This window comes from Gracilinanus agilis, chromosome 1, assembly GCF_016433145.1.
Source record: "Gracilinanus agilis isolate LMUSP501 chromosome 1, AgileGrace, whole genome shotgun sequence".
NCBI classification, from domain to species: domain Eukaryota; kingdom Metazoa; phylum Chordata; class Mammalia; order Didelphimorphia; family Didelphidae; genus Gracilinanus; species Gracilinanus agilis.
The window spans coordinates 509,029,710-509,048,367 of record NC_058130.1 but is presented as its reverse complement, the minus strand read 5'-3'; the positions used below and the strand labels follow the sequence as shown (position 1 = coordinate 509,048,367).

The following is an 18,658-nucleotide window of genomic DNA, read 5'->3' as shown; positions in this document are numbered from 1 at the left end:
GAAGGAAGGAAGGAAGGAAGGAAGGAAGGAAGAAAGGAAGGGAGAGAGGGAGGGAGGGAGGGAGAGAAGGATGAAGGGAAGGAGAGAAGGATGGAAAGAAGGAAGGAGGAAAAGGGGAAACAAGGGAGGGAGGAAGGAAGGACCTTTAGGGTTATGCAAACCATTATCAAATCACATACTTTTATACAATACCAAAGAGCATCTGTAACTATGACTACATAAATATCACAATGACTCACCCTTCATTATAGACAAGTAACAATTTTATAGAAGTTCTTCTCTACATATCCCTAATGCACCAAATTAAAGAGTCATACAAAAATGTAGCAAATTTGCCAAGATGTTACATTGTAGACATGTTTTTCCTTTGGCTATATCAGTCTTTTTAGCCACATATGCATTTACCCAGAAGGAAGACAAGAGTTCCCAACCCTGCTCCCCAGGTAATTTAATTTTTAAAATTTGTGGCATCTTAAATTTGTGCACATGCACCATCTAGTGGCAAAGCTTGTCCACTGCAGGCTTATGAGCCTTTCTATCTAAGACAGAGGGTAAATAATATTTTTTTTAATGTGTTTTCTTAGTTACTTGTAAAGTTGTGCATTGCACTATAATTCAGAGAAATAAAACGACATTTTGGACAATATTATGAGAGATTATGAATGTTGTCAATGATAATAAAATGATGTCTCATGGAAATAATAAGTGTAGAGGGGGAATGAATCAAAAGATACAAGGTAAAGTTACACTGTGAATTTTAAAATTATGATAGTAATAGATTCCCCACATAAGTCCTATAGAAAACAGAGAAGTCTAGATCATATAAATCCAGGTATTGTTTAATAAAGGATTTGAGAAGTTACTATTTCTATGGATGAAATTAATTATGATTTCTTTGAATTAAGAAAAGTTAAGAATAGTGAAGTAGTAAAGATGAGAGAGAAGTTAAATATGAGCTGAGAGGAATCATGATGAATATGATAAAAAAAAAGAACAACTTCAAACAAATCCTTAGTTATCAATTCATACTGTATGTTAATTATAGTTGTAATGGAAAATGTTTGCATATAACATTTAAAGGAGAGTACTTTAACTTCAACCTTCTCTCTGGATAATATCGTAAGACAGAGACATCATCAGAAATCTCAGTAGGAATATGAGCATGGCAGAAATGTAAGTACCCGGAAATGTCATTGTATAATGTTGTTACATTTATCTGCATGAATAGTTAATTAATTATTCTCCATTCCCATAGACTGTAAGACCCTTAAAGGATTATGTCATCTTTATCTTTGTATTTTCAGTACCACTGAGTACTTTGCACATAACAGAAACTCAAGAAATAGTTGTTGTGATGAACTGAATTAAATATGAAGAAATTGACACCACTGTATTTTCAAGTCTGAATGCCATTCTTTGTTTCCACTGAAGATAAGACAAAAGAGTATGCACTTAAATTATTTTAAGACTCATGTTAGATATTTTAGACTATCATACTGATAAAATATAGAAATATATTGCTACAGTAGTAATCAAGAAAGTAAATATTTGCAGATATCTTGAGATATGATAGATTATAGTGTTTGTTGAAAATGTTTATTATAAAAATAATTACAAATTGATTATGTAATTATATATTCATCATGTAAATATATTTTATAATAGAAAAAATTGAATTTAGTATGGTTATTCCTACATATGTATAGTTAATTATCTTTCTGTGATCCTGAAATGTTGAAATACTGGAAGCAGAGGGACAGACAATTTAATCTATCTCATAGGGCTTCTTGACTCTGAATTTTCACTGTCAGAAAATAATGGATAAAATTATTCTAATTCTATCAATAAAAAAGATTCATGCTTCTAGTCCTCATTTTGGCTTCTACACAGCAAAGTTTTGTAAATCTTTAAAGGGCAATCATTAGATTAATTCATCACACAAACTAACACATGGAAAAAGTTATTTTCTTTACACTATGATGTATTACTATGAAATATGCATATATCAATATATGCACATATGATTCATTTCAAAAGACAAATGACCAGAAATAACTATAACCAAGTTTTGGCAATAGTTAAGCAAAAATTGAAAGTTAATATGTAAAAGCGTAAATAGTGTACCGGAAGTCTGTAAACTGTTTTGATGACTACTTCCTAGAAATTCCAAGGAAAATATACAGTGAAGGTCTAAAAAGATAACATGAAGAAATGGTAACACTTCATGGTTGCTTAGCAAAGAAAAGTTAATCATTAGAAATAGAAGGGTCAGAAAGAGAAAAATAGGAACCTCATAAGATATGGAAAGATTAGTCAGATTCAGAGAAAAAGAAAATCATCGGAATATATTAGGTCAAGTATATACTAGAAATTAGATGGTCCTAAAAAGGAATCTAAGGAATTCAAAGTCAATAATAACTTTCTTAAACCACTGGAATACAGATTTCCATAACCTCCAAGGATTTTAAAATTGTGGGTCACTCGTGATAGGCTTACAATGAACATAAATAGGCTGCAGCCTACTTAACTAGCAAAAATTTATGCAAAGTAAATTGTGTAAAATATATCATTAGAATGCTATATGAGGAGAAAAGAAGGTGAGCTTGTCATGTGCAAGAATGCAGACAACATACATGTTTATTAATACAATGTCAAGAGATCTAGAAAAACACTAAGCACATTGGGTAGATGATGTTTTGAGGACTGATAGAAGTTCATAGACAAAATTTACTCAAGATAAGAAGGAATGGGGGGGGGTGATCTTTAACACTGATCACAGATATAATCTCAGGGCACCCATGACATCATAAGACAATCTTCGCAGCAGATCAATACTATGAGGTCAGGTATTTTGCTGGTCCTTATCCCACCCCCGAAAGCTGTAGTTTACATTATAAAAGGTGTCAAATACACAGTATGGATAAGATGGAGCCCAAAACACTCTTAAATGTAGTCTATACTAGATTAAAGTGTACAATTAGCATCTTTATGTGATATTAAAATATTGGAAGTAGGGAGATAGACAAGATAAAATATCTATATCTGATTTTGATGTATTAGTAAAAAATTTAAAAAAGTAAACATGTGTGGTCTTTATGGTACTCTCAGGGATCCTTATTTTGATTTAGTGACTCTTGTTTCTATTTGAGCTTGAGACCACTGGCTTCCGAATCAACTTACAATTGTGTGTCCCTTAGATATCATCCAAGGGACACACAGTTATTTGAAAGGAAGAACATTTAATAAGATGGTATGTTACAAAAAGTAGTAACAAAACATTTCTCCCATTAACCTGGAATGAAGTCTTTCATAAATATCCACTGAAACAGGGATAAAAGTGGATACTCATAGGGAACTCAAGTGTGGAGGCATACAAATAGGACATTTGGCCAAGGCACAGGCTTAGAGGAAAAATTCACACCTTTAAAACTTAGAAGCGCACTAATATCTTCTAGTCATGTCATCAGACTGCGCCTACTGACATTAGTCTTGTGATCTGCTTAAGGGGTGTTTTCATTGTCTGCACTGGATCCTGTGATTTGTTTCTGAGGAGTGTTATTCTACTGGACAATCTGTTGGATACATGTACTTATTTTTTTAAGCTTTTACCTTTTTTCTTAGAATCAACTGTGTAATGGTTCCAAGGCAGAAAAGACTACACGATGGGGGTTAAGTGACCTGCTCAGGGTCACATAGTTGGGAAATGTCTGAAGCCAGATTTGAACCCTGGTTCTCCTGTCTCTCCAACCACTGAGCTACTTGGTGGCTCCCTAGACAGATGTATTTAGATACTATTAGGCTGTAGTCTCTCCTTCAGTTTCTAACTCAGCTGCAATCTTCAGGAAAGGTGTAGTCATGCCCTTTAGCCTGGGTAAAGGCAGCAAAAACCCAGAAAGCCTTTGCTAACTTGTATTGTCAGAGGTTCATATCTGAAGCCACTCCTTTCTTGCACTGTAGAATCTTAGCTCCAGATACCCTTAAGTTTAGTCTTTTCTTTCAACATTTCTTCCCAAGGGCTTGGCCCCCTCAGTGAGACCTCACCCTAACTTATTTCATCTCTGCCTCTTAGAATCTCTGATTTCCTTTAAGAATCAGCTCAAGAGCCACTTTCTCCATGAAGTCTTTCTTCCTCCTTGCTCCCTAGAAACTGATGTTCTCTCTTCTAAAACTACTTTGGATTTTTAATATATTATCTATATACTCATAAATGTTCATGTTATTTCCCTCATTACAATGTAAATTCCTTGAAGGCAGAGACTATTACAGTTTTGTCTTTCTTTTTCTAGCACTTAGCAAAGTGCCTGTCACATAAAAACCACTTTAAAATGTTTGTTGTTTATTGACTAATGGATAACTTAAACTGAAAGAGTGCATTTATTTATTTTTCATTGGCTTTTTTGCTTTTCCTTAGGGGAAAAATATTCTAAATACAAATGGGTAATAATAAATATATCATCCCCCCTCCTTCAACCTTGGCCTTTCAATTTTTCTCACTGATTCAAAATACTTAACTTTTATTTGAAAAAGACTTGTACTGATCTAGTGGAGACTTCGAGGTAAAACTGGTATGTCCTTTTCTATATCAATAAAATTCAACCTTTAACTCACAACCATGTTTTATGAACATTTGTAGTACAACCATTACCTGTATCTGGGATATAGTTAAAGGATATCGGAATAAGATCCAAGTAACACCTTCACTGCAAGGTGGAATAGTAAGGGAGCCTTCATATACCCAATAATCACGCAGAAGAGGATCTGTTTTTTTTTTTGAAAGAAAGAAAGAAATTACAATAGTATGTTAAACAAGAACAATGTCTAGCATTTATACAGTGCGTTAAAGTTTGCAAAGTAATTTACGAATATCATCTCATGTAGTTTTCACAATAGCCCTATAAAGTATGTCTTTATAATCCCCATTTTACTGGTGAGAAAACTGAGGCTGAGAGATTAAGTGATTTGCCCAGGGCTGTACTGACTGTATGAGGGGCAAGATTTGAACTCCCATCTTCATGCCTCCAAGACCAGCACTCTGTTTATCCATTGTGCCACTTTGTTAGTAAGAAGACCAAATAAAAGCCTATTACAATAATCCATGTTTTTAGAAAACAACTAATTTGGAAATATACTTCAGATTTTCAATAGAGTAACTTGTGCTAATGGCATGGGATCCTGGGTTTCCCTTAGACACCTCAAACCCTAGAATTTTTTTAGGTCAAACAGAAAGCAGGAAAATTCCTTTCCTTCCTTGCATTCTTGTTAATGCCAAGGAAAAGGTGACTCTGGGCATCAGAGACTCATGATAAGGAAAGACCCACGAGAGAAATATTGCCCTTCAATTCTCACCTAGATTTTTGAGCTAGACACAGATATACATCTTCTGGTTATTCTCTGAATCTATCAAGTTGTAATCTAGGATATCTACTTTGTCCCCTAAACTATACCCGGCCACCCCTGTTTTTGAGACACAAAACATCACTCTAGACTCGATCAAATAACAAACATCCTCCACTTCTGCCTAACCTCATTCCATTCCCTCTCCCTGGTCACAAGGGTATAAGAAGCCCAGAACACATCTCCTCTAGGAAGCAGTGTCCCACCTCCACTTTCTCTTTTTACTTTTAAGCTAAGTTTTGGAGCCTTATGTTCTTGCAAAGGGTACCTGTCCTAAACCTGGGGTTTACCTCAAGACTCCCCACAACATGAATTCTCCTAAATTACTAGTGACACTTATAGAACTCATGGATGATACCCATTTCACTCTGTTAAAATTTCATGAAGGAAAAAGTCCATGATAAACATGAAAAGTTATTACTTTGAAATCAGCCTATTTATTAACATGGATAGCTAAGAAAGGCACACTACAACTTACTAGTTAAAAAAAAAAAAGAACACTGGAAAATTGCAAAGTATCATTTCAATATGCAGAAGAGGTAGAGAAATTGATTATACCTGAAATGTGAGATGCAGTGAGTGAAATTCCTCTTTCCTATGGAAAGTGTCTTAGAATATCCAGAAGTATGACTACAAGTGTTTAAACCCTTAAGATTTTTTTTTCCTAATTTCTTTTTCCTTCATATTCCAGAGGCAGCTCAATGGAGCCATTCACTTGCTGCCCCTTTGTTGTGTATAACAGTGCTGCTGATAAGAGATTTCATCCCATTTTCAGTCAATTGTTTGTATAAAGCCCTTAAATTCTCTCTATGATTGAATCACTACCTGGGATAGAATGGTCTCTGGTGACTGGCAAAAAGGACATTACAGAAGAGAGTCTCCAATTCTATTTCAAGGATTGAGTAATGTATAAGTGGGTTCTTAATGTTGGCAGGAGCAACCTTTAGAGGGGTATGACCATACTTGTATTGGCTACTTCATACAGTCTTAAAAAGATAAAATGTTAAATGCTTTGTACCTAAGAAACATCTCATAACTGCTATTGTTGTCACTGTTATTATTCCTAACAAATTCCCCATCCTATTGGCAAAGTTGACTTTCAACTACTGGAATTTAGTTCATGCCATCTATACTCATAGATACTATTCAATGAGAACTTCCAACAAAATTTTTTGAAAATAAAAAATTATAAATTCAGGAGATGATATAATGTTTACTTATTCTTTTAGTTACAATTCACTTAACAAACTTACCTGGTAACAAAGTATTTGGATTAAAGCAGGGTATTATTTTAGTCTTCCCCTGGAGAAAAAAAAATACTCATTTACTTCAATTTTGAACGTGACACGTGAAAAATTATGAAGTAAAATGCCCAGACACTCTTAAAATGACAATCAATGAGTCTCTACAATATTTGCAACTACACAGCATTTAGTGGGTTGTTTTCTGGTCAGGAATAAATTTGAAGTTTCCATCAAATTAATTCTACTATAAATCTATGCTTATTTCTAGTTCTCCTACTCATTTATTTTTTTCTTCCTAATTACTAAAAGGCAAATGTTCTTCAAGGATAAAAATTTATGGGGATCAGTGGTCTTCTCTTGATTCCAGATTTGAATTTAAGGAAAAGATATGTCCTATCATTCGAAGTTTCACATTTGAGATCCCCAAATGATTTGCACTTTTGTTTAAAATTGAATGAAAATTAGTGCTATATGTTCCCCAAAGTGAATTTTAAAATATTAATTTCTTATTCAAAGCAAGAGTTCACTGTAATGTAATAAACTGAGTTTGTCCACCTTCTTTGTGTTGCATTGGGATACCATTTATACCTCCAAAAATTAATTGAATATAGAATAAAGATAGACAGGCTAGCAGGTAGAGAGAGAGAGCGAGACAGACAGACAGACAGACAGACATATATAGAATGAAGGACAGATAGAAATAGAATGAAGGATGGATAGATAGATAGATAGATAGATAGATAGATAGATAGATGGATGGATGGATGGATAGATAGAATGAAGGACAGATAGAAATAGAATGAAGGATAGACATAGATAGATAGATAGATAGATAGATAGATAGATAGATAGATAGATAGCTGTATTCATTTCACTGTTTTTCAGTAGCTAATACCAAAATAGCTAAAGCAAAAACATGAGCTTCTTTTGCATTCCCGGTACATTTCAATCAAGTATAAAGTAGAATGAGATGTGCCTCTCCCCAGTCATTTGGGCTGAAGTGGTCCTAATAATTTAAGGTTGATTGTCACTCCATCTAAATAAACTCATATAGGAAAGTCTAAAAAAAAATTAGTGTTGCCCAGGTTTGACCTAAGAAATCCTCTCTTAAAGTTCCCTTAGGCAAGTCAAAGGAGCCTCTTTTGAGATGTTCTCTATGACTGCATCTCTCTAAAAGGTTCTAGATTAGACCAAGATTCCACAAACAATCCAGAGTGGAATTGAAAAGATCTTAATCTCCAAATTAGTTGTGAAATGAACCAGACAGCCCTGAGTGCTTTTAGACTATACATTGCCTCAACACCATATCTACAGCATCAGTACAAGACTGAACTAAATTCTCCAGGGCCACTTTCAAAGGGACTCAGTATAGACCTGTAAGGTAATATGACCTTTACAAAAATTTGATTCCACAATCTATTTAACACCATTTTCCTATAACCTAGCATTCAAGTGAATAGAATCTTCCAGGCCACATTCTCTTTTTGTGGTATAATTGCAATAATTTTGTATTGCTTCATTGTACTTTTTAAGGCAATCATTTTTTGATACTTAACTTACAACTTCTGTTGATTTACCCAACTCTCACATAGCCAGATTTTTGTTTTTTGTTTTGTTTTGTTTTTTTTCCTTTTAAATAATGACTCACCTTGTACTGAATATCCTGGAGAACATCAGTCACTGCCTTCAATCCAATGTGTTCTTTCCCGATCTGAAATGTAATGAATAAATAGTCCGAAAATAAAGATTTCCATTTTGCACAGTGTATTACACAAAATATATAATAAGTTAGTGATCGGGGATATGTGGCATTCCTTTGTTGGGAATAATTCACTTACTTCCACATTAATAATTAGGCCATGATATATAGCCCCATCAAACAAAATTAAATGACTCAAATCTGAAAATGCTCTGAAAATAAACTAAAAGATACTTAAATAAAATCAAAGTTGTAGCCAAAACTAGCACAACAAAAGAATCAGATAACTAATGAACAGCAATTTATTTAATTTCATCTTATTGAAAGGCGACAATGTCTTTTGTGACATATCAAATCATAAGATGAAAATGTTGAGAACACATCATATTTGATTTGAAAAATATTCAGGGAAAATAACGCAATACACCAAGAGCATGATTAAACTTTTTTTCTTTTCTTTTTACTCTCCCCTAAACTCCAGCTTTGCAGAACAGCATACGGAGGGATTTTTTTTTCCCATCTCCATTAGTATCATCTAGGAGCAAGCACTACATACCAGATACACAATAACTGAAGTAAGGATAATATTAAGTATTTATAGATATATGACTTTAATCTTAAATAGTTTAGCTATAGGGTTTTCCTTTCAAATTACATCCATAAAAACATGCTGTTTACATTATGTTATTTAAAGTAAATTCATTTTTAGTTAAACAAATAGAATTTACAAGCTGGCTTATTTTTGAAAGGCAGAAAAAACTGAGAAAGAAATTGACATTATCATTTTTTGTTTTGTTTTAAGAATTCTAATATTTGCTATCCTGATGAAATGAAAATAGAGAAGACTCTGAGTTAGAAATATTTAGATTCAAGTCCTGCCTCTGCTCAATGTGACCCTGGCCAAAGTAAAATTTCCCAGGTAAGTCTCTAAAACTCTGAGTTGTAGATGATTGCTAATCTACATCAGTAAAGGAAGTTTTCCTATGTTATTAATGTTATATAGATTAATGATGAGACACGGTCAGAATTTAGTCTACTTGGATAGAGTGTCTATGATTAGAACAACATAATTTAATTTTCTTTTTTTTCCTCATCTTTTCTGGTCCATCATGCTTTTAAAGTTCTTAAGTAAAATTATGACATGTGAAGCATTAAAAAAAGCCTTAAAGTGCTATGTAAATGTCAATAATAATAGCTAACATTCATATAGCAGTTACTCTATGTCAGACACTGTGCTGAGCCCTTTAAAATTATTATCACTTTTTATCTTTCCAATAGCCATAAGAAGTAGATGCTATTATTATCCTTATTTTACAGATGAGCAAACTGATAAAGAATAAAAAGATAAAGAATATCATCATTATTACCCAAAAAGACATTTTAACTATTAGTTCTGTTTTTCTTATATATAATATATATAGTTATATATAATAGCTACCTCTTAGGAATAAAATTGAAATATTTTATTTGCAATTTCCCTTTCTTTGGAGCCCTAACAGTGAAATGTTAGTAAAACAAGAAGAAAAAAAAGAAGAGAAACAAGGGCTTTGTGTAATTCATAAATCAAATCATTAGTCCCTAATTAATCAAGCTGACTTTGATGGATTGTCAGTTCTTTGCTATTCTTTAGACAGCTTCATTTCCAAACATAGAGCTAATTCCATTTTAATCAACAAATATAAGAGATGTAGGCACATTTGCAAAAGTATAGGTGCTCATAAATGAATACTTCCCTCTCTATTTCAACTTACATATTCCTAGGCTTCTTTAGCATGTAGGAATCAAGGCCACATTATTTATCATATTTTATCATTATTTATCATCTGTAATAATATCATATCTTGGTTTCAAAATAGTTTGAAATGTGTATGCCTTATTCTCCTTTAAGATTGTATCCTCCTTGAGAGCAAGGTCCCTATTTTATACTTTATATTTATCCCATAGCACCTAATATTATGCCCTAAATATGTACCAAGCAAGCATGCTTGCTTAATAAATCCTTTATGATTGATTATAAAAGGGAATAATTTTTTAAGTTGATAGATTGTACATGGAGGGCTTGCTCAAATCAATGAGATCACAAATCCATCAAAGTACTAAAGATGGATATTCTTTTTAAATTAAATGGAAATGTACCAAATTTTCAAGTCATGAATTTATAAGACATTTATCATTTCATTCTAGCCTAGACTGATATGTTCTTTAAAAGGAATGCTCATTTTTGGGCAGCTTTCATTCACAGAGACAAAACTCTAAACCTTGGAGTTATTTATAAAAGAAAAGCAATAAAAAATTATTAATACCTTTGAAAAAGTTGCTATAGTAATCCAGTTTGGGATTATTAATTCTTCTGTGAATTCAATAGTAACAACCAAGTCAAAATTATTGTTACAGATTTTCCCAACCTGGTAGGAATCCAGAGAATTAATGTAGTTAATTTTTTTTCTAACCTTCTGTTTGATTGACCAGTCTCCAGTTAACTTGCTGGACCTTAGTTTGGTCATTTCTAAAAATCTAAAGGGATCTCTTAAATCTCTACACATCCTATGCCTCTAAGCTGATGAGCTGAAGTCACAATCATTTATATTATAAACTAGCTAACTGGTTCATTTCTTTTAGTTTTAAACATAGGCTTTATATTTCCTTGCTTTTCTCTGACTTAATCTCATCAACTAAGAAGTTATAAGTGAGTGATATTTCATAGATTCTATGGTTAGTCTGAGTCCAAAAACATTCTAAAGAATTCTGCCCAATAAAATAAATATTATCTTTAAAACACTTTAACTAAATTTGCTTTTCCAAAATATTAGCACTTACAGAATAGAACTCTGAAGGAAATATTAGGAAGGATTTTATATATATATATATATATATATATATATATATATATAAAAGAGGTTAAGTCTTTTCAACTAAGGACCACAGCTTTTTATATCTTAATCTCCAACAATATATACTTTTTAAAGAAATTAAGCTTAATTAATAAAACAATAAAATAAAAATCTAATTCCAAGCAAATTTAAAAATATCACTTGGCATCTCTAAACCATAATGTATGCTCTTAATAGTAGACCATTTACCTGAACAAACAAAGCAATAATAGCTATTCCATGTGTTTTCCCCACAGCCTCATCAATGCTGCTATAAAGGGTGGAATTCCAATGGATAAGATGAAGCTGGAAAATAAATTACACAAACAGGAGAGGTTATTGGCAGATATAATTCACTTGTAATTTAGAAATAGGAACGGAAATTCAGGAATAACCTATGCCAGTGATGGGCAAACTTTTTAAAGAGGGGGCCAAAGGAAAGGAAATGCTCATCTGTCAGTCTGTTTCTTAAGGTAACTCTTTCGAAGTTTCATTGTATTGTATCCTACTCATTGTATTCTTCAGATTAGGAATAATGTCCCCTAGCCGGATAGAACATTTCAGGGGGCCTGCATGGGCCGTAGTTTGCCCATCACTAATACATTTTTGTGGTTCCATAATTTTCAGTTCTATCCAACCTCACTTGGGGTTTTCTTGGCAAAGATATTGGAATAGTTTGCCATTTCCTCCTCCAGTTCATTTTACAGATGAAGAAATAAGGCAAACAGGGTGAAGTGATTTGTCCAGGGTCACACAGCCTTCAGTGTCTAATACCAAATTTTGAACCGGGAAAGATCATTCTTCCTGACTTCAAGCTTCACACTCTATTCAATGGGGCAGCTAAGTGCCACTACCACTTTAATCTTGATTATCTAGACCAGTGACGTGCAAACTAGCTATTCCATGTATTCCATGGAATACAGGGGGCCAGATGCGGCCTGAAATGTTCTATCCAGCGGCACAACATTATTCCTAATCTGACAAATACAATGAGTAGGATACACTACAATGAAACTTCAAAAGAGTTGCCTTAGAAACAGACTGACAGATGAGCATTTCCTTTCCTTTGGCCCCCTCTTTAAAAAGTTTGCCCATCACTGGTCTAGACACCTCCCATCTCTGTCTCTCGTGGGCAAATTTGATAGGGATACTACTTACATATTTATCAAACTCATGAGTGAAATGATTAAACAGCTCAGGAACAAGCACAGATCTCTGAAACACTGTGCTGAAGGCATCATTTACAGCTGATATTGACATATTAATAACTATTCCTTGTATGTGGCCATTCACTAAGTTTTAACTGATCCAACTATGCCATTATTTAAATCATATCTTTCTCCTTTCCATTATAATAAAATAGAAGACTTTGTCACATGTATTGCTAAAAATCTAAGTAAATAATATCTATATTATTTCCCTTACCTACTATCTAGTAAACCTGTCAACATAAGAAATTCATTTAGTCTGATATGATCTGTTCTAAATAATGCCAAGCTAGCTCTTTGTTTCCTTTTCTAGATGCTACCCATTCCATTAATAGTAGTCTCTAGAAATTTACAATTAATTGAAACCAAGCTTACTGACATTTCACAAGATCTATTCTTTCCCTCCTTCCAGCCCCTATCTCTTTTTTAAAAACCTGGACATTTGATCTCCTCTAGTTAAATGGCACTTCTCTTATTCTCCATGATCTATCAGACATCATTATGGTAGCTCAATAATAACTATTTCCATTTTCTTTATTGCCCAAAAAATCTAGTTTATTTGGTTCTGATGACCTAAACTTATGAAGGATAGATATGTGCTCTCTTACTAACTACTCGTTATCTAGGATATCAATTCCCTATTAGCTGTATTTGTTGTTTCCTTTCTAGCATAGAGATCATTACACTTGGCAGAGAAAACTCAAGCAAAATGAGCATTGAGCAGCTTTGCCATCTCCCTTTCATCATTAAACATCATCCCATCCACTCTGAGCAGTGGTCCTATTCCTTTTCCCTTATATAGCTTTAAAAACCTCTCTCAGTTCTCATTAGCTTTTCTTGCCAACTTCATTTCATTCTGAATGCTTGCATTCCTGGCACTGTCATTAGAGCGTTGTGCCACATTTTATATTTATGCTCCATTACCTGCCCTTGTTTCCATCCTCTATACGAGTCTTAAAAATCTACTTTGGTGACTGAGTTCCCTGTGTATCCACTTCAGTCTCTTGAGACAATTCCTCCTTTTCCCTCTCATCTGAATCATTTCTCTCTGTTTCATCAAAACTTCATTACTGAGAGCTTTTCCATCCCTCCTGAGCTGGCTTCTAGAAAAGTTCAGTAGATATTTTCCAACCTATTCTTTCTCTGAACCCTAGGAGATTTGTTCGCCTGAAAACAAGGGCATATTTCAAACTAAGTCTTACTTTCTTCTTCTCTATCACAAATTTTGATGGATTGACTCCCTTCCCCACTATTGCTATACCCAGCAACTAAGCTCCTCTTCGTTGGTGAGATTCAGATTCAGAAAAGATTTTCCTTTTATTGGCTTTACCATCTTTTGGAGAAAGGAGTAAACATTAAGGCAACTTAGTAGAGTAGCAACTGCTTTGCATTTGGCAGGGAGAGAAAGAGTTCCACCAGATGTCTACACAAATAACATCCTTTATCATTACTATAGCATGCCTATATGTTAGGTTTATGATCTGTTTCCTAAACTCTCAATCCATTTCCCTCAGCCTAGGTGGTCTATAGAATACTAAATATCATTTCTGCCTATATTGATCATCATGAAAAAGTTTTCGACCATGCTTTGCCCTTCTTGTTTCCTGGCTCAACTCCCATGACTCTACTGAAAGATATAATACTATCGTATCTATGACATAGGAGACAACATAGTGATATATAATATATATGATAGCATATTGATAATATTTTGCTCCACTACCACCCAGGTACTTCTTTTTCACTTTAAAGCCCTTTTGACTATTTGTAAAATGCCAAGTTTACATTCTGTCAGGCATACTCTCTCCTAGCCTATCATGATTGTCATTCATGTCCATTCTCAGATTCTTTCAGACACTCCCCACTCTCATTCTCAGTTGTTCATTTCCCAAATTTGTCTTTCTCTTCTAATGCCTTTAGTCTGCCCTCATGGTGAACAGAGACTAGTTCTCTTTTATCTTTCTATTTCCAATGTCTGGCACACAGTAAGTGAACCAATAAACTTCTCTGACTTTACTGTGAAAGGTTTCAAATGCCTAAAGAAGATGTTTATATTTTATCTAAAGACAATAAGAAGCTTGTAAAGCTATTGAACTAGTATGATCAATGAAACCGAACCCCAGGATTGGACACATAGAGCAAGACATATGTGCTCTGAGCACTGGAATAAGTGTATGCCTCAAATCAGTTTTGGTGGAGTAGCTCTAGAATTAGATTTACAAAAGTAAGCTCACATTCTAGTAAATTGGTCTGGCTAGCCAGGGAGGTGATAAAATAATGTTGTTGCTGTTAGGTGTGTGGATTTTTTAAATGACACTGTGAGATAATGAATTCCAATGTAAATTTCCAAAAGAAAGATATTTCTAGCATTAGTGATAAGATGTTATCTTTGAAGTGTTGATAAATAACCCTACAGAGGTGGGGGATTTTTCCCCCCTCCCTTAAACATGACTGCTTTCAAATTCATCCAGGCCCTGCATTTGCTCATTCCACACTGATAAAATGTCTTCAAATAACAAAATTCAATTTATTGTTGTATAATCAAGTTGTAGCCACTCACTGCTTTGCAAAGTTTTTATTACATGAGTAGGTGTAGATCAAACTTTTATCTAGCAGGCTATTTTCATGACTCAAGTCTCCAGCTATAGTTTCTTACAATCTGAGAATGCTGAGGATTTCTGATTTCAATTTAAATCCCAAAATCATGCCTATAAATTCAATTATAGTGGTAATTCAGGAAGTAAGAATGTTAAAGAAAATCACAATTGTCAAAGATTTCATTTTTCAAACTCCAAGTATTAAATTGGACACTAGAGGGAGATCTTGCAGTCCTCTTTATCATTATAAAGCCAGATTAAAATAAACTAGTTCTATTAAATCAGGCTAAGTTAGGCTGTGGCAAACCAACATAACAGTAAGGTTCCAATGAATATAATTGTCAGTGAATACAGTCATCATGACAATGTCCTCAAGAAAACAATAGCCCATAACCTAACAATTCAGACTTAGAGCAATGACAAATCACTTCTATTCTTGTAAATATAATAATAGTGTAAGAAACATGTCAGCAAAGAATTAGAATTGATTGCCTTAAATCAACAAGATAATATTTTTAGAGACTGAAATTTTTTTTAAACAGGTGAATCAATGTAAACTTCAACCAACAGTTTTCCTTAATTCTAACAGCAAGGGAATTGATTGCTGTTTTTAAAACAAAATATTACTTTTTATATGAAGGAAAACTGTTTTTTCAGGCATCATCTCACCCTCTATATCTACCAAATTAAGGGAATAAGATTCAAGAGAATAAGATTCTTTTCTGACCTGAAGCATTTTAACAATACTTCATATTTGCCAGTTAGAATGACAGGCATTGTCAAAAGATACTATTAAAATTCTGTGCTGGTTGGTATGGAACTGGCTCTGGGTACTTTATGTATACCCATGAACCACAAGCTCTGGTAAGTCCTACTAAACTGGCAAGGTTTTGAGGATGGGCACAGGTATGGGTTGTATCTGAGCATCACCTAAAGCTAGATGTGGATCTGATTATGCATGTATGTATAATCTCACCAATGAACATATATATGTATATAAAAATAAAGATAGATCAATATGAATCTATCCATCAGTAAAATATATGTGTGGTGAATAGATATATAGGTATATACATATCTAACCATCACGGAGACCTAGATCTACATAAGTCATCTATCTATATATCTGTGCATTTATCTATTCAGTTTTATGTATTTTAGATGTTGAGCCAGTAAAACCCCATTTGACTTGCTAGACTGTCAGTCCTCAGGACTGCACTTATGCTAAGACTTAGCCAACTCAAATTATCCTCTGGTATCCTCCACCTACCTACTCAGCTGGAAATCAAAGTTGTTGTTTTGTTGTTGTTGTTGTTGTTGAGTTCTTTTTCTTTTTTTTTTAAACCCTTACCTTCCATCTTAGAATCAATACTGTGTATGGGTTCCAAAGCAGAAGAGTGATAGAGGCTAGGCAATGGGGGTTAAGTGACTTGCCCAGGGTCACACAGCTGGAAAGTGTCTGAGGCCAAATTTGAACCTAGGACTTCCTGTCTCTAGGTCTGGTTCTCAATCCACTGAGCCACCCACCTGCCCCCAGTTGTTTTTCATTTGTATCCAACCCTTCATGACCTCTAAGAAAATGAAAGTAATACTGACTATAATAATTAATTGGATTTGCTCAAGCTTTCATTTTTCCAGGGGTTTCTGATACATAACAGTAATCCTTTGCAACTATAAGCTAAGTTTGAGAAACAGGGACCTACCAACTAAACCTTGCCCTAACTGCACCAAAAAGGCTTGGACTGAGAACAATTCTAAGACTCTTTCCTGATAAAATGATCATTACTTCACCAGGAAGGGCTCCTGAGATTTCTAGATTAGATAATTCTTATCAGCCTATCATCTCAGAACCCCAAAAGTCACTCCAAGTAGTTACCATCAAGAATTTTCCCTTCCACCTGTACCTCAAGCAATAATCTTAGGATTTTTTTCTTTTTTTCTCTTTCTTACCTTTCAAACAAGAAAAGCTAGCTAATCTGTATCTAAGGGGGCTCCTCTCCTTAGGAGAGAGGCTCCCCACATGCATACTTGTTCTGCTGAGAAGAATACATTAAAATGTCCTTTGTTTTTTCCTTAGTTTCTATTGTCTTTCTCTCACTCAGTTCAACTCCAGTCCTATAGGGTCAGACACTTGGGAAGATAGTGGGCTGACACCCCATTTGGAATTTTCTTGGCAAAGATTCTAGAGTGCTTTGCTATTTCCTTCTCCAAATCATTTCGCAGATGAGGAAACTTAAGGCAAACAGGGTTAAGTAACTTGCTTAGTATCACATAGCTAATATGTGTCTGAGGCAGGATTTGAACTCAGGAAGATGAGTCTTCTTGATTCCAGACCCAGAGCTCTATCTATTATAACATAGCTGAAGAGGGATGTGAAAGGAAGTGAAGCATGAGAAGACTAGAAAGGGGAAAAAGGAACACACAGAACTCAAACCAGGAAGATCACCCATCAGATGGGATCAGACTGCTTAAGGAACACTAAAATCATAAATTTCCTGAGCCTGAGCTATCCCTGAGATGCTGAAAAAGCACAACACTCTCAACACTGCAAGAAAGCAGCAACGGGGCCAGCCCAAATCTTCCCTACAAAAGGGCACAGAACCTGGTCCTAATATCAAGTCTAAAGTCAGAAAGTAGGCTGGAAGGATTGGCAAAAGAACTCACTATAAAAAGTTATTTGAGCAATAGGGGTGTTCCAAACACAAAAACAGAAAAGAAGAATAACTCTAAAACATCTACAAGCAAGCCTCAGAGAAAAATCACAGCATGAGGACAAATTCAACTATAATTCCTAGAAGAGATCAAGCAAGAGCTGAATAAAAAAGTTAAAAGATGGTTTTGTCAATGAAATGAGAGTGTAAGAGGAAACTGATAGCTATGAGAGAAAGAACTGGAAAGGTAATTAGTAACTTTATATAAGAGCTATGAAATGTTGCCTAAGCCATAAACTCCATTAAAATCAGAATGGACCAATAGAAGTCAACGACTCCATTAGATAACAAGAAATTTTAAAACAAAATTGAAAATGAAAAAAAGAAGAAAATTGAAAACATCTCATAGCAAAAACAACTGACCTAGAAAGCAAGTCAAGACTTTCATTCTATACTGGTTCTTCCACATGTAATATTGATTATGAAAGAGCATTTGGATTGGTAGAACAACTCCCATCCTTTAAATACTCTGTAAATGGCATTTTTCCTAAACTTTTCTGCTTCTGTAGCACTGATCAAAGACTGAACATAATAATTTGTTTTCATTTTTTATTGTAACTGGTATGCCTATTTTTCAGCAATTATATGGTATACTCTTTCATCAGCATGCCTTTCCTTCTGAAGATAACTATTTCAAAAATTAGTTAACAACTTGTGTATATACATCATTCTATAGACTCGTGTACACAACAGGAAATAATTAGCCAATTTGTTAATTAGGGTTTCACTTGCTTACCAGAGTCACTCTGTCAAGATTAGTCATTTATTTGCTTAATTTATATCTACCTTTCATTAAATTTATTTCTGCCATGAGTATATGAAACATGCTTCATTCTACTGTTTACTTTCATATTGACTAGATGGGGTTACAAATATTTTACCAACTCACACATAATTTATCTTATAGTAGAAAGCCTGACCCAATGAACACTTTC

General features: G+C 34.1%; 1 protein-coding gene across 1 annotated transcript in view; it reads right to left on the bottom strand.

The window, feature by feature from the left end:
- The window catches only part of CA8 (carbonic anhydrase 8), a 145,469-nt gene that overhangs the window by 69,266 nt on the left and 57,545 nt on the right, over window positions 1–18,658 (bottom strand). The window contains exons 4-7 of the mRNA XM_044666185.1: window positions 11,418–11,513; window positions 8,287–8,349; window positions 6,648–6,696; window positions 4,646–4,758 (exon numbers count right to left, since the gene is read on the bottom strand). Coding sequence (XP_044522120.1) covers window positions 4,646–4,758; window positions 6,648–6,696; window positions 8,287–8,349; window positions 11,418–11,513 — 321 coding nt within the window. The remainder of the gene's footprint in view (window positions 1–4,645; window positions 4,759–6,647; window positions 6,697–8,286; window positions 8,350–11,417; window positions 11,514–18,658) is intronic.